Source organism: Culex quinquefasciatus, chromosome 2 (genome assembly GCF_015732765.1).
Source record: "Culex quinquefasciatus strain JHB chromosome 2, VPISU_Cqui_1.0_pri_paternal, whole genome shotgun sequence".
Classification (NCBI taxonomy): domain Eukaryota; kingdom Metazoa; phylum Arthropoda; class Insecta; order Diptera; family Culicidae; genus Culex; species Culex quinquefasciatus.
Genome location: NC_051862.1, coordinates 136,865,346 through 136,885,188, shown reverse-complemented (window position 1 = coordinate 136,885,188; position 19,843 = coordinate 136,865,346). Strand labels below are relative to the sequence as shown.

The 19,843-nt window shown below is 37.0% G+C and overlaps 1 protein-coding gene across 1 annotated transcript in view; it reads right to left on the bottom strand.

Moving 5' to 3' along the window:
* The window catches only part of LOC6037870 (protein bunched, class 2/F/G isoform), a 325,729-nt gene that overhangs the window by 197,102 nt on the left and 108,784 nt on the right, over positions 1-19,843 (bottom strand). Inside the window, exon 3 of the mRNA XM_038253006.1 lies at positions 18,545-19,255. Within this exon, the coding sequence (XP_038108934.1) occupies positions 18,545-19,255 (711 nt within the window). The remainder of the gene's footprint in view (positions 1-18,544; positions 19,256-19,843) is intronic.

Sequence of the window (19,843 nt, the reverse complement as noted above, 5' to 3'; positions counted from 1 at the left end):
ATATAATTTCCCACTATCGGGAATTTTGCAATATGATAAACAACGACTCAAAACAAGAATTTAAATTGTTTTTTTTTAATTTATTAGTTCAACATTAAATATTCATTGAAAAAAATATTTACAGTTTTCAACAAAAACCCAAATGTTCACAAAAAACTAGATTGGATTGCTTTGCTCAAGAGAAGATATGGAAATTGAATTTAACTTGAAAAAGCTTTTCCCTTTTACAAATAATTCGAAAAAATAATATTTGAAAATAAAACATTTGATTTCATATCTGGGGTGTAACTGCTAAATAATTTTTAAGGTAAATTTTTGGGTCCACCTTTTTTGGCTTCTCTAAATTATAGTTATTGGAATTTTTGACAAGTTAAAATTTACACTTTCTGAATAAGAAGATTAGAGAAACATTGGTTTATTCGAACTTGAACATCGATCATTGGACATTCAATGTTCTAAACAATTTTGAATTTTTCAGATGTTTTTCTGATTAGTTTATATAATTTTGCTTAGATATTTATAAGTTTAAATTTCCCGGGAGTCTCGACCGAATTTCCCGGGAATCGAGAGGTCCAAAAATGGTCAATTTCCCGGGAAATTTTTCCCGGGAATTCCCGCTCGTCACCCTCTAGTTATCACCTACATCACTATTTTTAAATTGGCTACTCTATAATCTTGTAGGATTGTATACTATACAAAGTAACCGTGCAAAATAACAAAAAAAAACCTAATTTTCAAATATTTCGGATTCAAAATATAAAAAAATGCTTCTCTGGGATATTGCAGATTCGATGTCTTACTGTTGAACATTTTTTTAATGATAATTTTGAGTACCCCATCAAATCGGGCATCGAGTGTTTTTTTTGTGTTGAAAAGACCTTCCCATAGCTCCGTAGCTCGGAGGGCTCGACGTCGGTTCTTTGTGTGTTAAGCCCTCTCCATAGCATCGTAGCTCGAGAGGCAACGAAAATCAATACCTCATCTAGCTAACAGAAAGAAGATCGGAAGGCATTTGATGGTTGAGTTCGTATCGTCTATTCCGTAGCTAATTTATGAATTAAATGATTATATATTTAAAAATCAGACTACGCTATCATTGCAGCATTGCGTTTAACACCTCATTCTATAAATAAACATTATTTGGCTTTATCTTTCCACAGCCGGCTGTCTAAGATTAAACCATTTCATTAAAAATTTAACAACAGTTAAACGGGAAATGTCTCATCCGCAGCATCCGATTGTATGCCTTGAGAATAATATTCAACAAACACTATGATTTTGGGTCGCATCATCATCTTCTATGATGAATCCTGACCAAGCACCCTATCCTACTAATAAATTTTCAGGTTCCTGGCGCTTGTAGGGTGTAAGCACAGAGTAAATCAGCTGCCCTAGTAGCAACCTGCGCTAACTAACATTCCCATCCCTTAAAATCGAGATCTACAAACTGACATGGCGGGCGCCGTTGGTGACCAATGACTGTTACCTATTCGCAACGGATCTAGTTTTAGCAATCATGATGTTTTATCTTTTCGGCGCATTCATACATGCTGTTGATAAGGGAAACACCACTTGACAGTCGAAGCCTATGATCTGTAGTGCTGAAAGGATATTACGGTTCTGTTCAGCAACGGAGGGGCAACCATGGGTGATCTCTCATGCTCATGCTCAATAGCCTTTTTTAAAAAGGCACCCGATTTCCTTCAGAGACTTGTGATTACAATTCAAAATATTATAATAAAATGCGAAACAGCCATACACATCAACCTCATAAGATTTCTAGCTGATAGTACCCATAATCTCGTAATGCCACATGTAACACACCGACCCCGGCTTGTCAGTCAGTCAAACGGCAGTTTAATATATTTGCTAGACCACAAAACACATTTCATAACCGTGTTCCTGCCTTCGCTCTCCCTCGACGGCTAACAAGCTCCAAACGATCAGGATTAAATTTGTTATTTTCTCCGCCATTGACTTGGCGTGCGGCACTGCGGTGTTGATACTGACCGACTGCGAAAAGTGGCTCAATTTGTACACTGTCAATCAGCTGACCAGACCAGAGGGCCCCGCGCACGTCGAATCAACTCCCCAGGTTGCCCAGTACAGCACACTCCCAATTGGCCACCCTTCCCTTATGTAAAGCAACTAATATCGCCCTAATGAATCTAATTGTTTACAAAGCCCGGCATGTTCAACAGCCATAGGTGGGTTAGTAGAAGCTGATAAACGCAAGCCGCAAGTCGACGTTGGTGGTTACGGCGCGGTTCGGAGAGGGGCCCACCACGTGCCTTGCAACCAGAAAAGGGAAATCACTGCAAACGGTTTTTTTTATATAACATTTGTCCTACATTGATCTGCACCCCCGAGAGAGAAGCGCGGTGTTGTCTAATGGAGATTTTTATGAGAATGTAATTTTTGATTTTTTTTCTGAAATTAGTTCGTATTGTTATATTCACTTTGGAATTAGCAATTACCAGAAAAATCATCTACAATCAAATTAAGTTGTATTTGAACCCACCGTGCAGCAGATTACGACGTGAAGTCATCACCACCACGCAGTTGTCCGATTAGGTTCAATTCCAGCCAAAGTGCTTCTGCACAGAAGCCAGTGTCTACTCTGACTGGTGTTACTGGATTGCAAATTTATCAATTCGACTCGGATTGATTTCGTCCGTCAATCACATGTCACACGTCGCCGCCGTTCGGATTGCTGTGCGAAACACGTGTGACCACGCGAGCTGAATTGTTGAGTGGGAAACTGAACCAATTCGCTGCCGAAACGAAGCTCTTAGGTTAGGCCATTTGAGGAGAGACGGGTGTGGGATAATGGGACCTCGTTTGACCAAATTGTAATCAAATTAGGAGCCACCTGACCTTTCCCACACTGCAGCGGCGTGAACCGTCGCAATCGATAGTTAGAAATGAGCTTCATTGGACTTAGCTGGACAAACTTTCAAATAATTTGAACGACTTTAGAAAATATTTCGTAGATGCCATCTGTCACGTAGACAAGACCCATAGAAACTCCAATCTAGCGACAGTTCAAACGGAAGTAATCTCTTCAAAAACCGCAATAATAACCACTACTGCAGATCACGTAGTCGCTGCGTGTCGATTCTCCGGGAGTCCGATCATCGAAGCCTAATGAGATTCCCCCTCCCGAACATCAGAGCCGTCAGCAGTCCCAACCCACTGCGACCGGGGTTCGGTTTTGTTCATGTAATAACAGAGTTCACGTATGATTAGTCAGGAACCTTTGTCTACGTGACCAGCCGGGGACGATGTCGCAAAATTTCGCACGCCGCTTTGTCAAGCGATTAAAGGCCATGTCGCCTCTTCGTTGTCGCTAACCAACGGGATTTGATGTTGAAACTTTGACTCATCAAACAAAGAAGTGCTAATTGCGGACTGAATGTCAAAATATCTCGTACGATATTGTTCGTAAACAACATAATAAAAACCCATTGGAGCAGCCCAATTCGTCCGAACTAGCCGTTTTCTCGGTATCACGACAGACCGCATGTCGCCGCGGGGTTGTCTATCGGAGAGAGGCCATCACGCCGACGAAGACGACGACGAGTTGGTCGTTTGCCATTGACAGATGCCATCATTTGTATTAATAAACGCGAGAAGCTCGAGCAGTAGCGGCTGCTCAAGATTTCTTTGAAGAAATTGTACTCTCTCTCTCTCTCTCGTTCGCTCGGACTGTCAAGGAAACGAAAGAAAACCCAGATTGTTTAAAAACGGGGTGACGCGCGCGCTGGGAAACTATAGACTGACTGACAGCGGAATTTACCCAGCTGAGGGAAAGCTGGGCACGACGAAAGTTGGTTGGCCCAAGTCAGATCAAATCATCTCACAAGCGGAGCCAGTCCGAAGAATGTTTCCTGGAAGAACATGTGATTAGTTTACGAGATGTACTAACCTCGAAGAAGCGGTCAGACCCACTGCGTTGCGTTAACAGCAGAGGGGATTCTGTGAACGAACAACATTTCACAAAATCTACAGGGGAAGAAGGATGCGTGGACTTACCGCTTCTGATCCTTTATCCCAGTATGTTAATCTCTCACAAATGATGAGTTGAGATATGATCTTGAGTTTCTTTGAAAAAATACTGAATTCGCGATAGTAACTCGACAAATCACTTTTTCCATGCACACTCCCCTTCAATTGGCCTAGATTCAACGATTCAGTTGACCGTCGTCGGGGTAGCATCAACAACACCCGGTCGCCTAAGTTGCCACCGCAGACAGATGGGGTTTAGCCGAGTGATTCTTGAAGTAAACAAATTTATGCCGGCGGAATTTTCCTTTTCGCCAGAAAGGTTCTCCCTTGAGTAAATTTCCATTATCTGTTCCTGAACCCGGGCGCCTTCCCGTAATTATTGCAAACACGTCCAATCGCCACCTTCAGGGAAACATTCCAAATCTGGACGGCGAAGCGCACTCCGTTTGTGCAAAAGGTGGTGACAAAACATGTGTCAGCTATTTGCGGACGGACCGAACTTGGTGCTCACTTCCGAGAACGGGTCGGATTTTGGCCACGAGCCAAAATGTACCCTCCCTCAAGAGACCAACCATCATTTTTGAAGAATTAAAACCTGACTGAAAACGGCAAAACCCCGCCATTGTCGAATTTGACTTAAGTTAAAATAAAGACTTTTGAGAAATGCGGCTTTCGCGCCGAAAGTGATGAGTCGCGCTTGTTTACTTGGGGCGAATTTGTTTGTTTTAATTGCTTTTTTTTATTTATCGTAAGCCACTCTCGGGGACGGTAATTTTCCCTTTCTGACGCCGTGAGGATACAGGAATGTTAGGAAATTAAGTTTAGTGCCAATCTAATGTGACAAGCTAAGCGGGCCAGATTTATGTTTTCTGTGCGGTGTGGATGATGATGAGTAACGACTAGTGCTGGCGGCAATAAGGAAGTGAAGAAAAGATATATGGATTATGAAATATATGTGACTTCATAACGGATAGATTTTTGATCTGATTAAAGTACAAATAATAATTTACAACCGAAAAGTACTTTTTCGTGAAATTTATATGAAGACTATATTTGAAGATTGGTAATTTTCATGATTTTGCTTTCAGGTGAAGCGAAAAAAAAAACAAAAAGTTTTTTTTTTCGCTAATATTTTAGTTTTTGTCCAATCTTACATTTTTTTTTAAACTAATGATTGCACAACAACTGAACTGGTGTAAAATGCATTTCAAAACACTTTTTCCATACAAATGTTGAAACTATGGCTTGTTATTTTCAAATTTATATTTTTTTATTAGATTGCACCGAGGTCATTGGGCATTGTCTGGCCCCGTCTAAACATAGTACATGAACCAGACGGGTTCTCGACCTATCTTCAAACGTCCTATCCCATCAGGCAAAACAGGGATCAGCGCGTGTTTAATAATTGTTGAACATGCATTAAAGGTAGTTTTCTTTTCCGAAAAACGTTCCATTTTAGGCAATTCTTAAATACTTTTTGAAAAAAAAAGTAAGGCCGTTGCAAATATTTTTCAAAGTTTATGTCGCCCCACCCCCCCCCCCCCCCTTGCAAAGTTGTCCTGAATAATCAGGGGGCAAAAAATATCTTTTCGAAAAACTTCAAAATTTTAATGAAAATTAAAGTTTAATCAACTGAAAACCAGTTAAAATGCATTTTTCCGCGTTTATAATCATATTTAGCACGTTTGAACTCCTTTGAAAACATTTTAAATTTTCATGAAATACCAATGTACAGTCTCAAGAAAAGTTTTATCTCTGCAAAAAAAAAAAAAAAAACTTTCAATACCTCGATATTTTCAAAACTGTCAGAGCCGTAACATGCATTTTTGAACACTTTTTCAACCTAGGCTTGTAATTCAATTTTTATTTTTTTTGTCCCCCCCCCCCCCCCCTCGACTTCGGTCAGAGCCGAGGGACATAAACTTCAAAAAATATTTGCAACGGCCTAACTCTGAAAAAAAATATGAAAACCTGAAAAAAATTCCAACCATTTTATTATTCAGACATCTATGTCGGACTGCTGGTTGCTGAGATACAGCATCTTGAATTTGAAATTTTGTGAAAAAAAAGGTTTCTTATTGTCATGTAATTAGACCGTAATTTTTCAACTTCCGATATCTCGAAACTGTTACACGGTGTGTTTCCTAGAACAAACATAAGATAAAAAAATTCGGCAAGTCTGATATTTGGCACCATGAAAGAAGGGCTCTTTCCCGACATTTTGCGGGGTCCGGCGAAATATTTCGTCGAGGGGTCTAGAGCAACTTTGTTTTTGAAGATTTTTTTTTCGATTTCATAGGAATTTTTCCTCAGAAAAGTCGATGGAAATCGATGGATTCATGTTTATATCCATCAAATTTCTTATGATTTTGTATCCGGGCAATAAAGGTAATGGTAATGGAAAATACCTACAATTTTAACCCACTTTGACACTAAAAAATTAGCCTCTCAATATGATTTGTAATCCCTTGTCGTCAAGCTTAACTCGTTGCGCTTAGTTTTATCGCTTTCAATGTTCTACCCCGAAAAGCCATAAAAACCGCCCAAATAACGGCGCCTATTTTTAGGTTGTCCCAGTTTTGGGCGCACACAACACAACGCCGAAACACTTTTGTTTTTCTTCGATTTTCGCGATAATTTCTACCATCCTCTCGGTGTGATTCGTAACATTTCGTAACGGTATGAGTCTCACTGAGTGTTCCAACCCGAGCGTCAAATTTCACAAAGCACCAAAGCGTCAAAATGATTTGCGATTTGCCACCAAAACCCATCAGCCATGAACAACAACAAAGCAAAAAAAAAAAAACGAAACAAAATCTGTTATAATTCAATTATCAGGTGAGAATGTGAAACACACACACAAACGAACAGACAAAAACACACGCAGAAGTAAAGAAGCATAAAATAAATAAATATAAATTCAATAGAGCCTCCCGGCATCGCATTAGAAAGCATTTAAAAACAAAACGAAGACCGTAGACTGCCTGTCGCCGTTGCCGCCGATGATCACCGCATTTGGCGTGACGTCAGCAAGTGAGGGGTGGTTGTTGTTACTACTGATTGTAGTATTTGTGCGCGGTAGTGTGACGACGACTGTTTCAACTCCAAAACAAAAGAAGGAAGTTGAACAAAAAAAAAAACGGGAAACAAAGCCCCTCCCGCCATCAACCGAATGCCGCGTGCTGTTCACGTGTTCATGTTGTGTATGTGTATGTGCGTGTTAGTGTATGTGCGTGTTGGCTGTCATTTGCCGGGGCAAGATGGCGTGTTTGGAGTGTGCCATCAAGGGTCGGAAGATGATTTTCATGACGTGTTTCACTGCAGGTGATTCACACAAACAAATGCACACTTACACACGCACACCTACCAGTACAACCACCTTGGGAGTCGGTATAGATTAGGATTTATAGTCGAAATTATGAGTTGTAACGATTTTACGGCCACTTGACGTTTTGGCAATGAGATGAAGTTGTTTCTTTTTGTTACACATGAGTTGTGTTATGGATCTTGGTCATCGAGCATCGTTAGCAATAGACACTTGAAATCGGTTAAATTCGCGTCAAATCGAAATATTTTACAAAGTTTTTTGCGGGAATCACTCGTTTTTGTCTTCGCCAAAATTGTTTTTAAGCACAACTACTGACGGACTTCACCATGGAATAAACCCGGAAAAATTTCGTTCAACCAGTGCCGAGAAAATCGAGTGTTAAAAAAAAGTCAATCAACAACTTTGAGAAAACATTTCTATACGATTTTGAACAAAAAAATCATTTTAAATTTACGTGATTTTTGTAACTGTGTAGGGTCACTTTTTGGAGTGTAGCAATGTTCTACAAAGTTATAGAAAAGACAATTGAAAAAAAAAGAAAAGATATTTGAACAAAAGTTTGTTCGTAACTATCACAAGTTATCAGAATTTTATGAAAAAGTTTTCAGCAAATTTTGCATTTAAATAACCTTTTTGAATGTTTTTATGGCTAGTGTAGAATGAAAGGTTTGCTCCATTTTTTCTGTTGAACGGCAGAATCTGATTTGTTTCGTAATTTTATAATTCATTCCCACATTCAAGCAGAGCACGAGCCACAAGAAACGTCTTAGGTGAACTTTCTGACAAAAATACTTTCAAAAGCACACGATTGAGTTTGATGGGTAAACACTTCGAAAAACTAGTAAAAAATGATCATTCACTTTTTCCGAAATTTTTTCTGAAACATTCTAGTAACTCGCGATGGTTACAAGCAAGCCCTATATGTTCAAATATGTTTTTTTTTGTTTTTGTCTGCTCTACAAATTTTTAGAACATTCACTTTAAAAAGTTACAAAAACACATAATTAAGCAATTCTCTATGAAATGGACCGATTTCGACCATTTTAATGTTTTGTATTTTTTTTTTATTTGGCCCAAACTTTGTGGGCGTAATATTGAATGTTTTGTTCTTTTGAAATGTTAGTGTTGATTCCGAAATTTTGCAAATATTTTTTTCGAAAATATCATAAAATTTTTACACAAATTAAATTTTAGCAATTTAAATTTTAACATAAGTTGCTGATATATTGACATTAGAAAATATGGGAATAATTGAATGATACTTTAAAAACTTCAATTTTCTTGTTTCTTTTTCTTTTATTCGCTGTATTTCAGCAATCAGAGGTCCGGTCCGATTTTATTTAAAATTTTCTAAACCTTACCAAAAAGATATTCAGATTTGACAATCATGGACACAATTTAAAAAAAAATCAGTAAAAATCAAACTTGAAGTGACTATTAGTAGTTTATGCAACAAGTTGCAAAAAGAGGATTTTTTTAGCACGAGTCGTACATTTATCCAACGAGGTTCACCGAGTTGGATAAATACGAAGAGTGCTGAAAAAATCAAGTTTTGCAACGAGTTCCATACAACATTTTTTGCAATTCCGAAAAACACCCATAGAGTGAAATTTTAAGTCAAATTTTCTTGTATTTTGTCAATAAATCGTTTAAATCAAAAAAATGTTGAAAAGTGTTACTTTTCGAAACAAGTGCTGAAAAGTTCAACTTTTCAGCACCCATTTCAGTGCTGAAAAGTAGAACTTTTCAGCATTTATTTTGAAAAGTGTTGCTATTCGATTCTTTTATTTTTGGTACAGAAAAGTAGGCTATTTCGTCGTTCAAGAATGACAGGAAAAGTAAGTAGTTTCACGACGGAATTGCAAAAACTTACTTTTTGCAATTCCTTCATGAAACTACTTACTTTTCCTGTCATTCTTGAACGACGAAATAGCCTACTTTTCTGTACCAAAAATAAAAGAATCGAATAGCAACACTTTTCAAAATAAATGCTGAAAAGTTCTACTTTTCAACACTGAAATGGGTGCTAAAAAGTTGAACTTTTCAGCACTTGTTTTGAAAAGTTACACTTTTCAACATTTTTTTGGTTTAAGCGATTTATTGACAAAATACAAGAAAATTTGACTTAAAATTTCACTCAATGGGTGTTTTTCGGAATTGCAAAAAATGTTGTATGGAACTCGTTGCAAAACTTGATTTTTTCAGCACTCGACGTATTTATCCAACTCGGTGAACCTCGTTGGATAGAGGGTCACCCCCCTAGGGAAAAGAGCATGACGCGTTTTTGTGATGCTCCCGGTATCTTCGCGTTTTTTTTCGGCGGAAAATTGGCGTATTCGCGGCAAAAGTGGTTTTATTCGTTTGTTAGTGAAGAGAGTCACACGGGAAATGTAGAATATCAGTGATAATAGGTGTTAGGATCAGTTTTATCGCGATTTAAATTGTGTTGTTTTGGTACAAATTGTTCAGCCATATTTGACAGGAGGCTAGCAGAAGAAAGAAAAATAGACGAAGAGAAGCACAGTTTGAGAGATTTGTGTTTGGTGAGAGTATTAGTAGCTTGCGAAAGGTTGGCCGTGAGATGACATTTACAGAGATGAAGAAAAATCGACGAAACGGATAGTGTGTGTGTGCTGCAGAAAAAGAGCATTTGCTCTGGCAAGCAAAAATGAGGAGAGGCTGTGCAATTTGTTGGTGTGAAGAGCTGCTGAGCGGAGCAAGCCCGGCGGCTCTCTGTGAGAGTTTGTAAGCTTTCGTCTACAGTTGGACTCGAGGACGTCGCTGATGCATCGGGTGAGAGCGTTCTTTTTTGTTCTCTTTTCAGCTGCTCTGGTGGGCTTGAGGGGGAAGGGTGGCTTGGTTAAGAGAGGAAAGTGCTGGATGATTCATTCAAAAAATGCTGTGCTCGTTGTCGTTTTGCTAATGCACATTTTCCAGCAGTTAACACACGTTAGTTTTCGGTTTGGGACAATCCATGAACCACGTGGACACTTTTTTTTTTTTTTTTTTTAATCTCAGACCTCTCATCACCGCCTTCCTCCCCCCCCCCCTCGTGGTAAATTTTCAATAATAAATAAAACTTTTTCTGTATGGAGTGTGGACATTCGCCAGAATTTCCTCCCCCCTTTCCCCTAAAGTGTCTACGTGGTTTATGGATGGTCCCTTTTTTATTAATTTTGCTCACAGCAGAGCCGCTTCCGTCAACGTAAAAATGAATTGTGTTAGAATAAATGATGATTGAAATTTAGGCACATGGTTCTTATCTTTCCACAGCCGGCTGTCTAAGATTAGATCTCAAACAAATATTCGCGTCGGGATTAAAATATAAAATAAACTGAAATAATAATAACACTTTCTCAGCAGCAGCATCCGACTGCTTGCTTTGAGAATAAATTTTCAATCCTGTTAAAATAATAAACCTCACTTAATCTAAACGGGAATTGTCTCAACAGCAGCATCCGATTGCTTGCCTTGAGAATAAAAATCTAACAGTTAACTTCATTTATGCCAATGGTCGTATCGCTTGCTTAGGGCGAATCCCAGACCTTTACCCATCACAACTACCAACTCCACGCGACATTTACGCATCCTTGTTGTTTAAATTCGATTAAATTTGATCAAATGGTCAGTTTGATCAAGTTCCACAATAAGGTTGGGAAAAAGAGCCTGCGGTTACGCTACCTTTTTCTAAGTAAGTTCAGCATCAACACTTCCCGTGCTCCTAACCTTATTCCTCTCCCGGTGAATGGTGGAGATGGGAGCGGCCGGCAATGGATGGCTTTCATGGTGCTACCTGTCCTGTTCTGGTAGAATTGGTTTTAATTCCCTCTAATCAATTTCTAAGCAACCTGGGCTGGACAATTATCACACATACATGACGAAATCCAGTCTGCAACCCGCTAAGATCACCATCTCCATGCGAATGCGAATGCGAATGCGAATGCGAACTCGGTGAACCTCGTTGGATAAATGTACGACTCGTGCTGAAAAAATCCTCTTTTTGCAACTTGTTGCATAAACTACTATTTCGATTGTAAATTTGGTTTTAAAAACTGAAGTCAAGAATTTTTGACTAAAATTTCTATTTTTTCTGAAAAACATTTTTTTTTATATCGTAAGGCCGTTGCAAATATTTTTCAATGATTATGTCACCCCCCCCTCCCCCTTCCCTTCAAAGTAGGCCTGAAAAATCAGGGAGCAAAAAAAAAATTCCAAAAACTTCAAAATTTTAATGAAATTCAAAGTTTAATCAACCGAAAACCAGTTGAAATGCATTTTCCCGCGTTTTACTAATCATACTTAGCATGTTTGAACTCCTTTGAAAACATTTTAAATTTTCATGAAATACCAATGTACAGTCCCACGTAAAGTTTTTTTATTGCGAAAAAAAAAATTCCGTCAATGCCTCGATATTTTCAAAACTTATTATAGGAAAGCAACTATACGTCTGTAAAATGCATTTCAAAACACTTTTTTCCATCCAAATGTTAAAACCTAGGCTTGTAATTTAAATTTTTATTTTTTTTTATTTTTGCCCCCTCGACTTTGGTCAGAGCCGAGGGACATAAACTTCAAAAAATATTTGCATCGGCCTAACTCGGCGAAAACTTTTTTGTTCATACTTCTCTATGAGGTTTTTGTTTCCTAAAACATATCGAAAAACTTAAAATTAAAAAAATGGAATAAAAATCTTTTAAAATCCTTAAGCCTATCAGTTCTGAATAGTTCTTATCAATACCTACAACTTTGCCAAAGACACCAAATCGATCAGAAAATTCCTTCAAAAGTTACTTAGTACTAAAGTTCTAATATTTACGTACCATTTTTGTATTGAGAGCTGCCAAAATTGTATAGGTTACTAAGTTTGAAACAAATAAAACAAATCCATTCCTGGTTTTTAGGAAAAATTGTTTTCAAAAATTGATGTTCCTAACTTTCAATGTAAAAAAATTAACATATTATTAAAAAAAATATTAAATCAAGACTAACAATTCAAAAGGGAGTAATGTTTAATGTTCTACCTTTTTGAAATGTTAAACTTGAATTTAAAATTTTACCAAAATCTTTTTTCGAAGAAAACAGATAAATACACAAATATTTAATTTTTAACATATGAAATTGGACCATTATTTGCTGAGATATTGGCACTAGAAAATAGGGAGCTGTTTGAGTAAGATTTCAATTTACCCAAAAAATCCTGTTTCCTAGAAAATTTTATAAGACAATTTGTGAAGGATTCGGAAACATTTTTTTAAATTGACATTCATGGACTGAATTTATTTGGTTATAATCGTGATGGTGCTTAATCGTTAAATTTGTGTTAAGTACTTTTCGATTGCAAATTTTAATTTACTTTTAAAACTGAAGTCAAACAAAATTGGCTGAAAATTTCTTTTTTTTCTTCAGAAAACATTGTAACTTTGCGACAAAATTTTGGCTCAAAAGTGGCCGGTTATTATTCCTTGAAACATATCAGCCACTCAATTCAAAAAGATGAATTTTGGAAGGTTGAAAATTTTGTCGGTTGAATCTTGTAAGTAATGTCTCCTAGAATGAAGTGTAAAATTGTAAAATTAAACAAAAATTGATGAAAATTTTACTTGTTCCTGATGTAAAATTACACATTTTTTGACACAAAATCTGACACAAATCCCAGATGTAACAATACCAGCATTTTTACTGTAAAGTGTCGAGATAATCCAGTTTTAAAAAGTCAGCAATTTTAAGAAACCTTTTTCATACGAGGTTAGGGTAACAGTGATCATAGTTTTATCTCAGAATCAGGGTTAACGTAAAAAACATTCAAATCACTAAATTCAGGGTTTTGCAGGTGAGTAAATGCCTCTACCAAACCGTATTTTTTTAAACCTATTCACCTATAAGGTTAGATTAGGTTCTGTAACAAAAAAATCAAAAACTTGAAATTAACCGATAAAATATATTGAAAAAACGACAAATTGATACTTTTGAAGGGGTGTTTTCTATTTTTGATTTTTCCGTTCGGAGGCACTGTAATCTTTTTTTAATCAACCTTAACAACACAGCAAAAAATCCGATGGTAAAATCGCATGCAAAAGCATGCACATCACCTTCGTCAAAATAAACACTTAATATTACACACTGCATGTACAATTTTTGCAAACATAAAAAAAAGTTGCAACCGACGGGATTCAAACCCAGCACCGACAGTAAGGACTGGCGCCTTAGCCCGCTCGGCCATTAAACCGATGGAGAATGGGAAGGATAAACGCATATATGAGCCCGACATTTCGGGCAGGTAGGTTTTCCATACTAATGGACTACATATTTCAGAGTGTAATATTACACAGAATTTCATAAAATAATGCAAAATTTATTTTACACCCAGGCCTTTTACACGCAGCTTGATTACTACTTTATTTGCTGTGAAAAAATAATTACACAGTATGACGTACAAATTTTCCTAATTGATGATTATTATAATTTTGATTATTTCTATCCCTCTCCCCAGCGTAACTTTTACGGCGTTTTTATTTTTAATTCTCGGAAGTGGCCCGAAAAGTAGCACAATGACCGCGCACGGATCGCCAGCCCCAGAACGTTCCGTGACCTGGTCTGGGGCTCGACTCAAAGTTGATTTTCCCCTTGCGGACCGTCACGATTGTTGGGTGGTCGCGGTTGACACATGCTTTGAAAATCCCTCGCTCCCCGAGCGGAAAAAAAACAGAGTAGTATACAATAAAATAAATTGACTTACGGCCGCCGGTTGATGGGTAGCACGTTACAGTCAGAATTTTTAAGCATTTTTAAGGGTCACAATAACTTTTTTCTATTTTATTTTTTTTTATTTTGGTAGTAAATAAATTATTTTAATCATAAATCTTAAAAGTTTAAAACAAAGAAAAAATATGAAAATTATGACATTTTCAAAAGTTACCACCCAAAATCAAATGCACTACAGAGGACCATGTTATACTTATTCTTCGAGAACCGCTAAAAGGGGTCACCACCGGGAGGTTACCAGATCGCGAAACCCTGGCCCAAATGGTCCGTCAGATGTTTTCGCTCAGCTCCCAGAAGTCGCCGTCGTAAGCGATGGTTATTTTTTCCCGCCAGGAAAAATGATGAAATGTAATAAAAAATGTGACATACCTGAAACGAGATGGGTATAGGAAAAAGAGAAAAAAAAGGAAGAAAGGAAAAACACAAGAATTAGTAATGTTTCAAAGGTTTTTTTCGAGCGAATTTTTATGGCGGAACGTAAGGGGTGCGTGGAACAATTTAAAAGAATTATATTTAAAAACACAGGCTAAGACACCAAAAAGAAACTCAGAGGATGCACGGTTCATTCGGTTGACTGACAAACGGGAAACGGGGAAAACACTCTGGAGGGAGAGGTTATGTTTTGCAGATGTGTCAAACGAAACTTTACGACTAAGATTTAATTATTGCATTTTTTTTTGTGCGGAAACTCTAAAAATAAAAGATAATACGTGAGAGGCAAACTAATTTTTGCATCAAGTTTTGATTATGAAGATGACAAAAATGCTTGAGCTAAATCTGAAACTCGATGTTTGAAGTTGTGAAAGGACTAAAACTCAAATTGTGAATTTAAATTTTTAGGTAATCGACGTCATTGTGCTATCTTGTCACACCAAATGTTTTTTTTTGTTCAGGAGGTAATAATGCAGGTTAAGCTTATCAAAAACTTAAATTTTTTTTATAATTTCTTTAGCTATTGTTTTAAGTTTTTTTTATCTTTCAATAGCGATATTTTATTATGTGCAACTTTTAAAAACTTTAATGAGATTTTTTTGAATTTAATCTTATTTTAATGTCTTTTATAATGCTACAAAATAATTACCACTTGTTCCTCAAATTTTGATTTAAGTTTTTTTTATTTTATTCGTTCAAAATTAATTATTTCTGTTTCTGAGCAGTTCTCTACGGAAACGGTCTTTTAACTTTAATTTTAATTTTTGTATTTTTTAATCCGGCTAAAACTTTTTTGGTGCTTCGGTATGCCCAAAGAAGCCATTTTGTATCATAAGTTTGTTCATATAATTTTCCATACAAAATAGGCAGCTGTCCATACAAAAATGATATGTGAAAATTAAAAAATCTGTATCTTTTGAAGGAATTTTTTGATCGATTTGGTGTCTTGGGCAAAGTTGTAGGTATGGACTGACTACACTGAAAAAAAAAAATGATACACGGTAAAAAAATTTTGGTGATTTTTAATTTAACTTTTTGTCACCAAAACTTGATTTGCGAAAAAACACTATTTTATTTTTTTAATTTCCCGATATGTTTTAGAGGACATCAAATGCCAACTTTTCAGAAATTTCCAGAATGGGCAAAAAATCTTTGACCGTGTAATGATTTTTTGAATAAATACATATTTTTTTCAAAAAATCGAAATATCGGTCGCAACAAATTTTAAACTTTATGTTTCGATGTAAAATCGAATTTGCAATCAAAAAGTACTTTAGTGAAATTTTGATAAAGTGCACCGTTTTCAAAATATATCCATTTTTAGGTATTTTTCAAAATAGTCGCAGTTATTCATTTTTTAAAACTAGTGCCCATGTTTGCCCACTATTGAAAAAAATATTTTTTAAAAGCTGAGAAAATTCTCTATATTTTACTTCTCTGAACTTTGTTAATACGGCCCTTAGTTGCTGAGATATTGCAATGCAAGTGTTTAAAAACAGTAAAATTGATGTATTCTAAGTCTCACCCAAACAACCCACAATTTTCTAATGTCGATATCTCAGCAACTAATGGTCCGATTTACAATGTTAAAATATGAAACATTCGTGAAATTTTCCGATCTTTTCGAAAACAATATTTAAAAATAAATAAATCAAGACTAACATTTCAAAAGGGCCAAACATTCAATATTACGCCCTTTTGAAATGTTTGCCTTGGTTTAAAAAATTGAAAATATTTTTTTCGAAAAGATCGGAAAATTTCACGAATATTTCATATTTTAACATTGTAAATCGGACCATTAGTAGTTGAGATATCGACATTAGGAAATGGTGGGTTGTTTGGGTGAGACTTAGAATACATCAATTTTACTGTTTTTAAACACTTGCATGGCAATATCTCAGCAACTAAGAGTCGTATCGACAAAGTTCAAAAAAGCAAAATATAAAAAAATATTTTTTTCAAAAGTGGGCAAACATGTGCACTAATTAAAAAAAATGAAAAACTGCGACTATTTTCAGAAAAGTTATCTAAAATGGATTTGACTTGAAAACGGTGCACTTTATTAAAATTTCACTAAAGTACTTTTTGATAGCAAATTTGATTTTACATCGAAAAATTAAGTTGAAAAATTGTTGCGACTCTTATTTCGATTTTTTGAAAAAATCAGCATGGATTACAAAATTCATAACTCGGTCAAAGATTTTTTGCACAACCTGGAAATTTCTGAAAAGTTGGCATTTAATGTCCTCTAAAACATATATAAAAAAAATAAAAATAGTGTTTTTTTTGCAAATCAAGTTTCGTGACAAAAAGTTAAATAAAAAATCACCAAATTTTTTTTACCGTGTATCATTTTTTTTTTCAGTGTAGTCCATATCAATTTCTACAACTTTGCCGAAGACACCAAATCGGTCAAAAATTCCTTCAAAAGATACAGATTTTTGAATTTTCATACATCATTTTTGTATGGACAGCTGCCAAATTTGTATGGAAAATTATATGGACAAACTAATGATGCAAAATGGCTTCTTTGGGCATACCGAAGGCACCAAAAAAGTTTCAGTCGGATTAAAAAATACAAAAAAATCGAATGACCGAAATCTGATAGAGCTGCTCAACTGTTAAGGAACTATTTAGATAAATTTGGAATTTTGGATTTTAAAATATAAAACTGTGTCGTATTTACAGCTGCAATTTATACTTTGCTATAAGTTTGCACGTTTCAAAAACATTCTCAAAATAAACAGTGATTTGCTGCATGAATTCTTTATGGTCTTCTATTTTTTTTAAATGTTTAAAAGTTTACGAAATGGTAAGTTTGCTTTTTCGAATAATATCGTTTTGAGTGTTATTACTATTCCTGGAAAATTAGATTTTATAAATCACCCCTAATCGTGAACCACCCTAATTTTCAACCAAGCCAAAAGTTGCCCCTTCTCATTTGCAACAAGTCTTCTTAAGACAGCAAGCTCCAATATCAATTTTTCACTTGATTTTGCTATCTAGACCACAGTACAATGTTTTGGAGGTTGGGTCAATCTTGAGTCTTTTTATTTAACATTTTTTGTCTGAGCTCAATTTTTTTTGCATGATTTTAAAAGTTTCGAAATACCCAAGATGTGTAAAAATGAGGATTAAATTGGGCACCCCTGCGGTTAAATCACATTGATTAAATCACAATTCCTACACTTTAAATCCCATCCTCTCAACTGTTGCTTAGCAACGGATTAAAATCGGCAGACCTATCGACATTCCAGCGTAGTCACCTGACGCCCGTACAATATTCTTTTTTTTCGCCAGAAATCACGTAGTAGGAAAACAACAGCGATCCCCTGTCTCCACTAGTTGACACCACAGCAAAATAATACTTTGCTGCTTGTTGCGTGCGCTATTGTAACCCAAACCCGCAGACATTTCTGCACGCAAACTTCCGATTAGGGACTCCACGCTGTTACCAACCCATGCTAGCTAGCTTGTATTAGGGTGCTACTAATTGCGGCGATTGTTGGGACAACTGCTTTCCCACGCAGAGTCCTTGATTGGGATCTCTCTTTACTAATGGCTACACTTCAATACTTGTAGTATACTAATTTTGGCTACATCGGTGTGGATCCCATTATGACATTTGCAGCGAACTAACTGTATTCTTGATCATGTAGTGTACCTTGGTCCTTGATAAGCGATTATTGTATTTTAGGTCGGGGAGATTGTCTTGTTTTAGTACTGATCACCAAACTGTTGTTTGTATTATTTGATAAAACCATTTTAGTTCACATTGAGGCAAAACAAAGGTTAGTTGAACAACTCTCAAAAATCAAACTTTGTTTACGACCAAACAAACAAGACTCATACTTTTCATGGTGTGTGTGTTTTTGTGGGAATTTTGGGGGGACAAAACGACAAAACACAGGTAAAAACGCACGATTCATGAGCAACAAAATCCAACAAAAACCAGAGCAAACCAGAGAGTGGAGAAGAGGTAAACAAAAAACAAAAGAAAAACCGTGTTCGAACCTTGAGTGCTCTGCGACGGCCGCGTGCAGGAACGAAGGGGACGGCGCCCGGCTGACCCGGGTACTGCTCGGTATGCTCATCGAGTGCCCGATCGCACTCAGGTGCTTCGGGGGTGACCCACCGTGGTGGAACATGGTGTGGGCCGGACTGGACCGACCGGAATTGGGGTGCGACTGGAAGCCCCCACCGCCGCCGGTGGCCGCGTGCTGCTGCAGTTCGGACTCGATGTGGATGTTAACGAGACTGCCGGCCTGGCTGAGGGTTCCCGGCGTCCGGGAACCCCCGCCCATTTCCTCCTTGATCAAGTCCTGAACACAACGGTGCGGGTAGGTGGTCGTACAGGTCGCGATACTGTGCGCACCGTTGTTCAGCAAGTTACAGGCCGTCCTGCAGAGCACTTCGCCACCGGCGGCGGCGGTCGTGGACGACGTCGGCTGACCACCGGCCACCCCGGGTCGCATCAGGTCCTGGATGGTCCGGCCCAGGGCCAGGTCGGTAAAGGTATTGTTCCGGTTAACACTAACGCTACTAACGCTACTAGCACTACTACTGGGGATTCTACTGCGGTCTAGTGGTATGTTCTGCTGCAGGTGCTGCTGGAGACTACTGGTCGTCAGGGTTCGTTCCGGGATCGCCGGGACCGGCGTTGTCGTCGGGGCCGACGAGGGGACGGTCGTCGTCGGATCGGTCACCGGTTGTATCCGGCCGAGGCTGGTCAAAGGAAAATGGTCAGAAAACGGGAACGGTAAATGTCGGCGTCTTGAAGAAGGGGATTTTTTTCGATCGCTTCGGAAAAGATAGAAGGTTTGTCGCGCGGTGTTCCAAAATACGATTTGCTTTAAAAATAATTCCTTTTTAACTATTGATCTATCTACTGACAATACTATCAAGTTTCAAAAGATCGTGGTGAAATTGTAAGATCATGAGATTAAAGTCGATTATTTTTTCAAATATTTGTTTTTTTTCGTATTTTTTTTCTAGTTTGAAAAAATCAGGCTATGACATTCTTATTCCATTGAAATTTCTTGACTTCTTGAAGATATAAAAAAGCCCAAATTATTTAAAAAAAAAACTATAATTAGACCCGTATTTTTATTGTCTTACTACGAGAATATATTTTAGAAAAAAGTATAAAATAAGTATAAATCAACAAGCATTTAAACATTGCCATTTTTTTAATTTTACTATATTTTTTTTTAATTTCATTTTACTATATTTTTATCTCAGAAAAGTCTTTTTTTCAAATATATGTTTCAATTTACAAACTCTCTTATTTGACAAATATATTTAATAAATTTC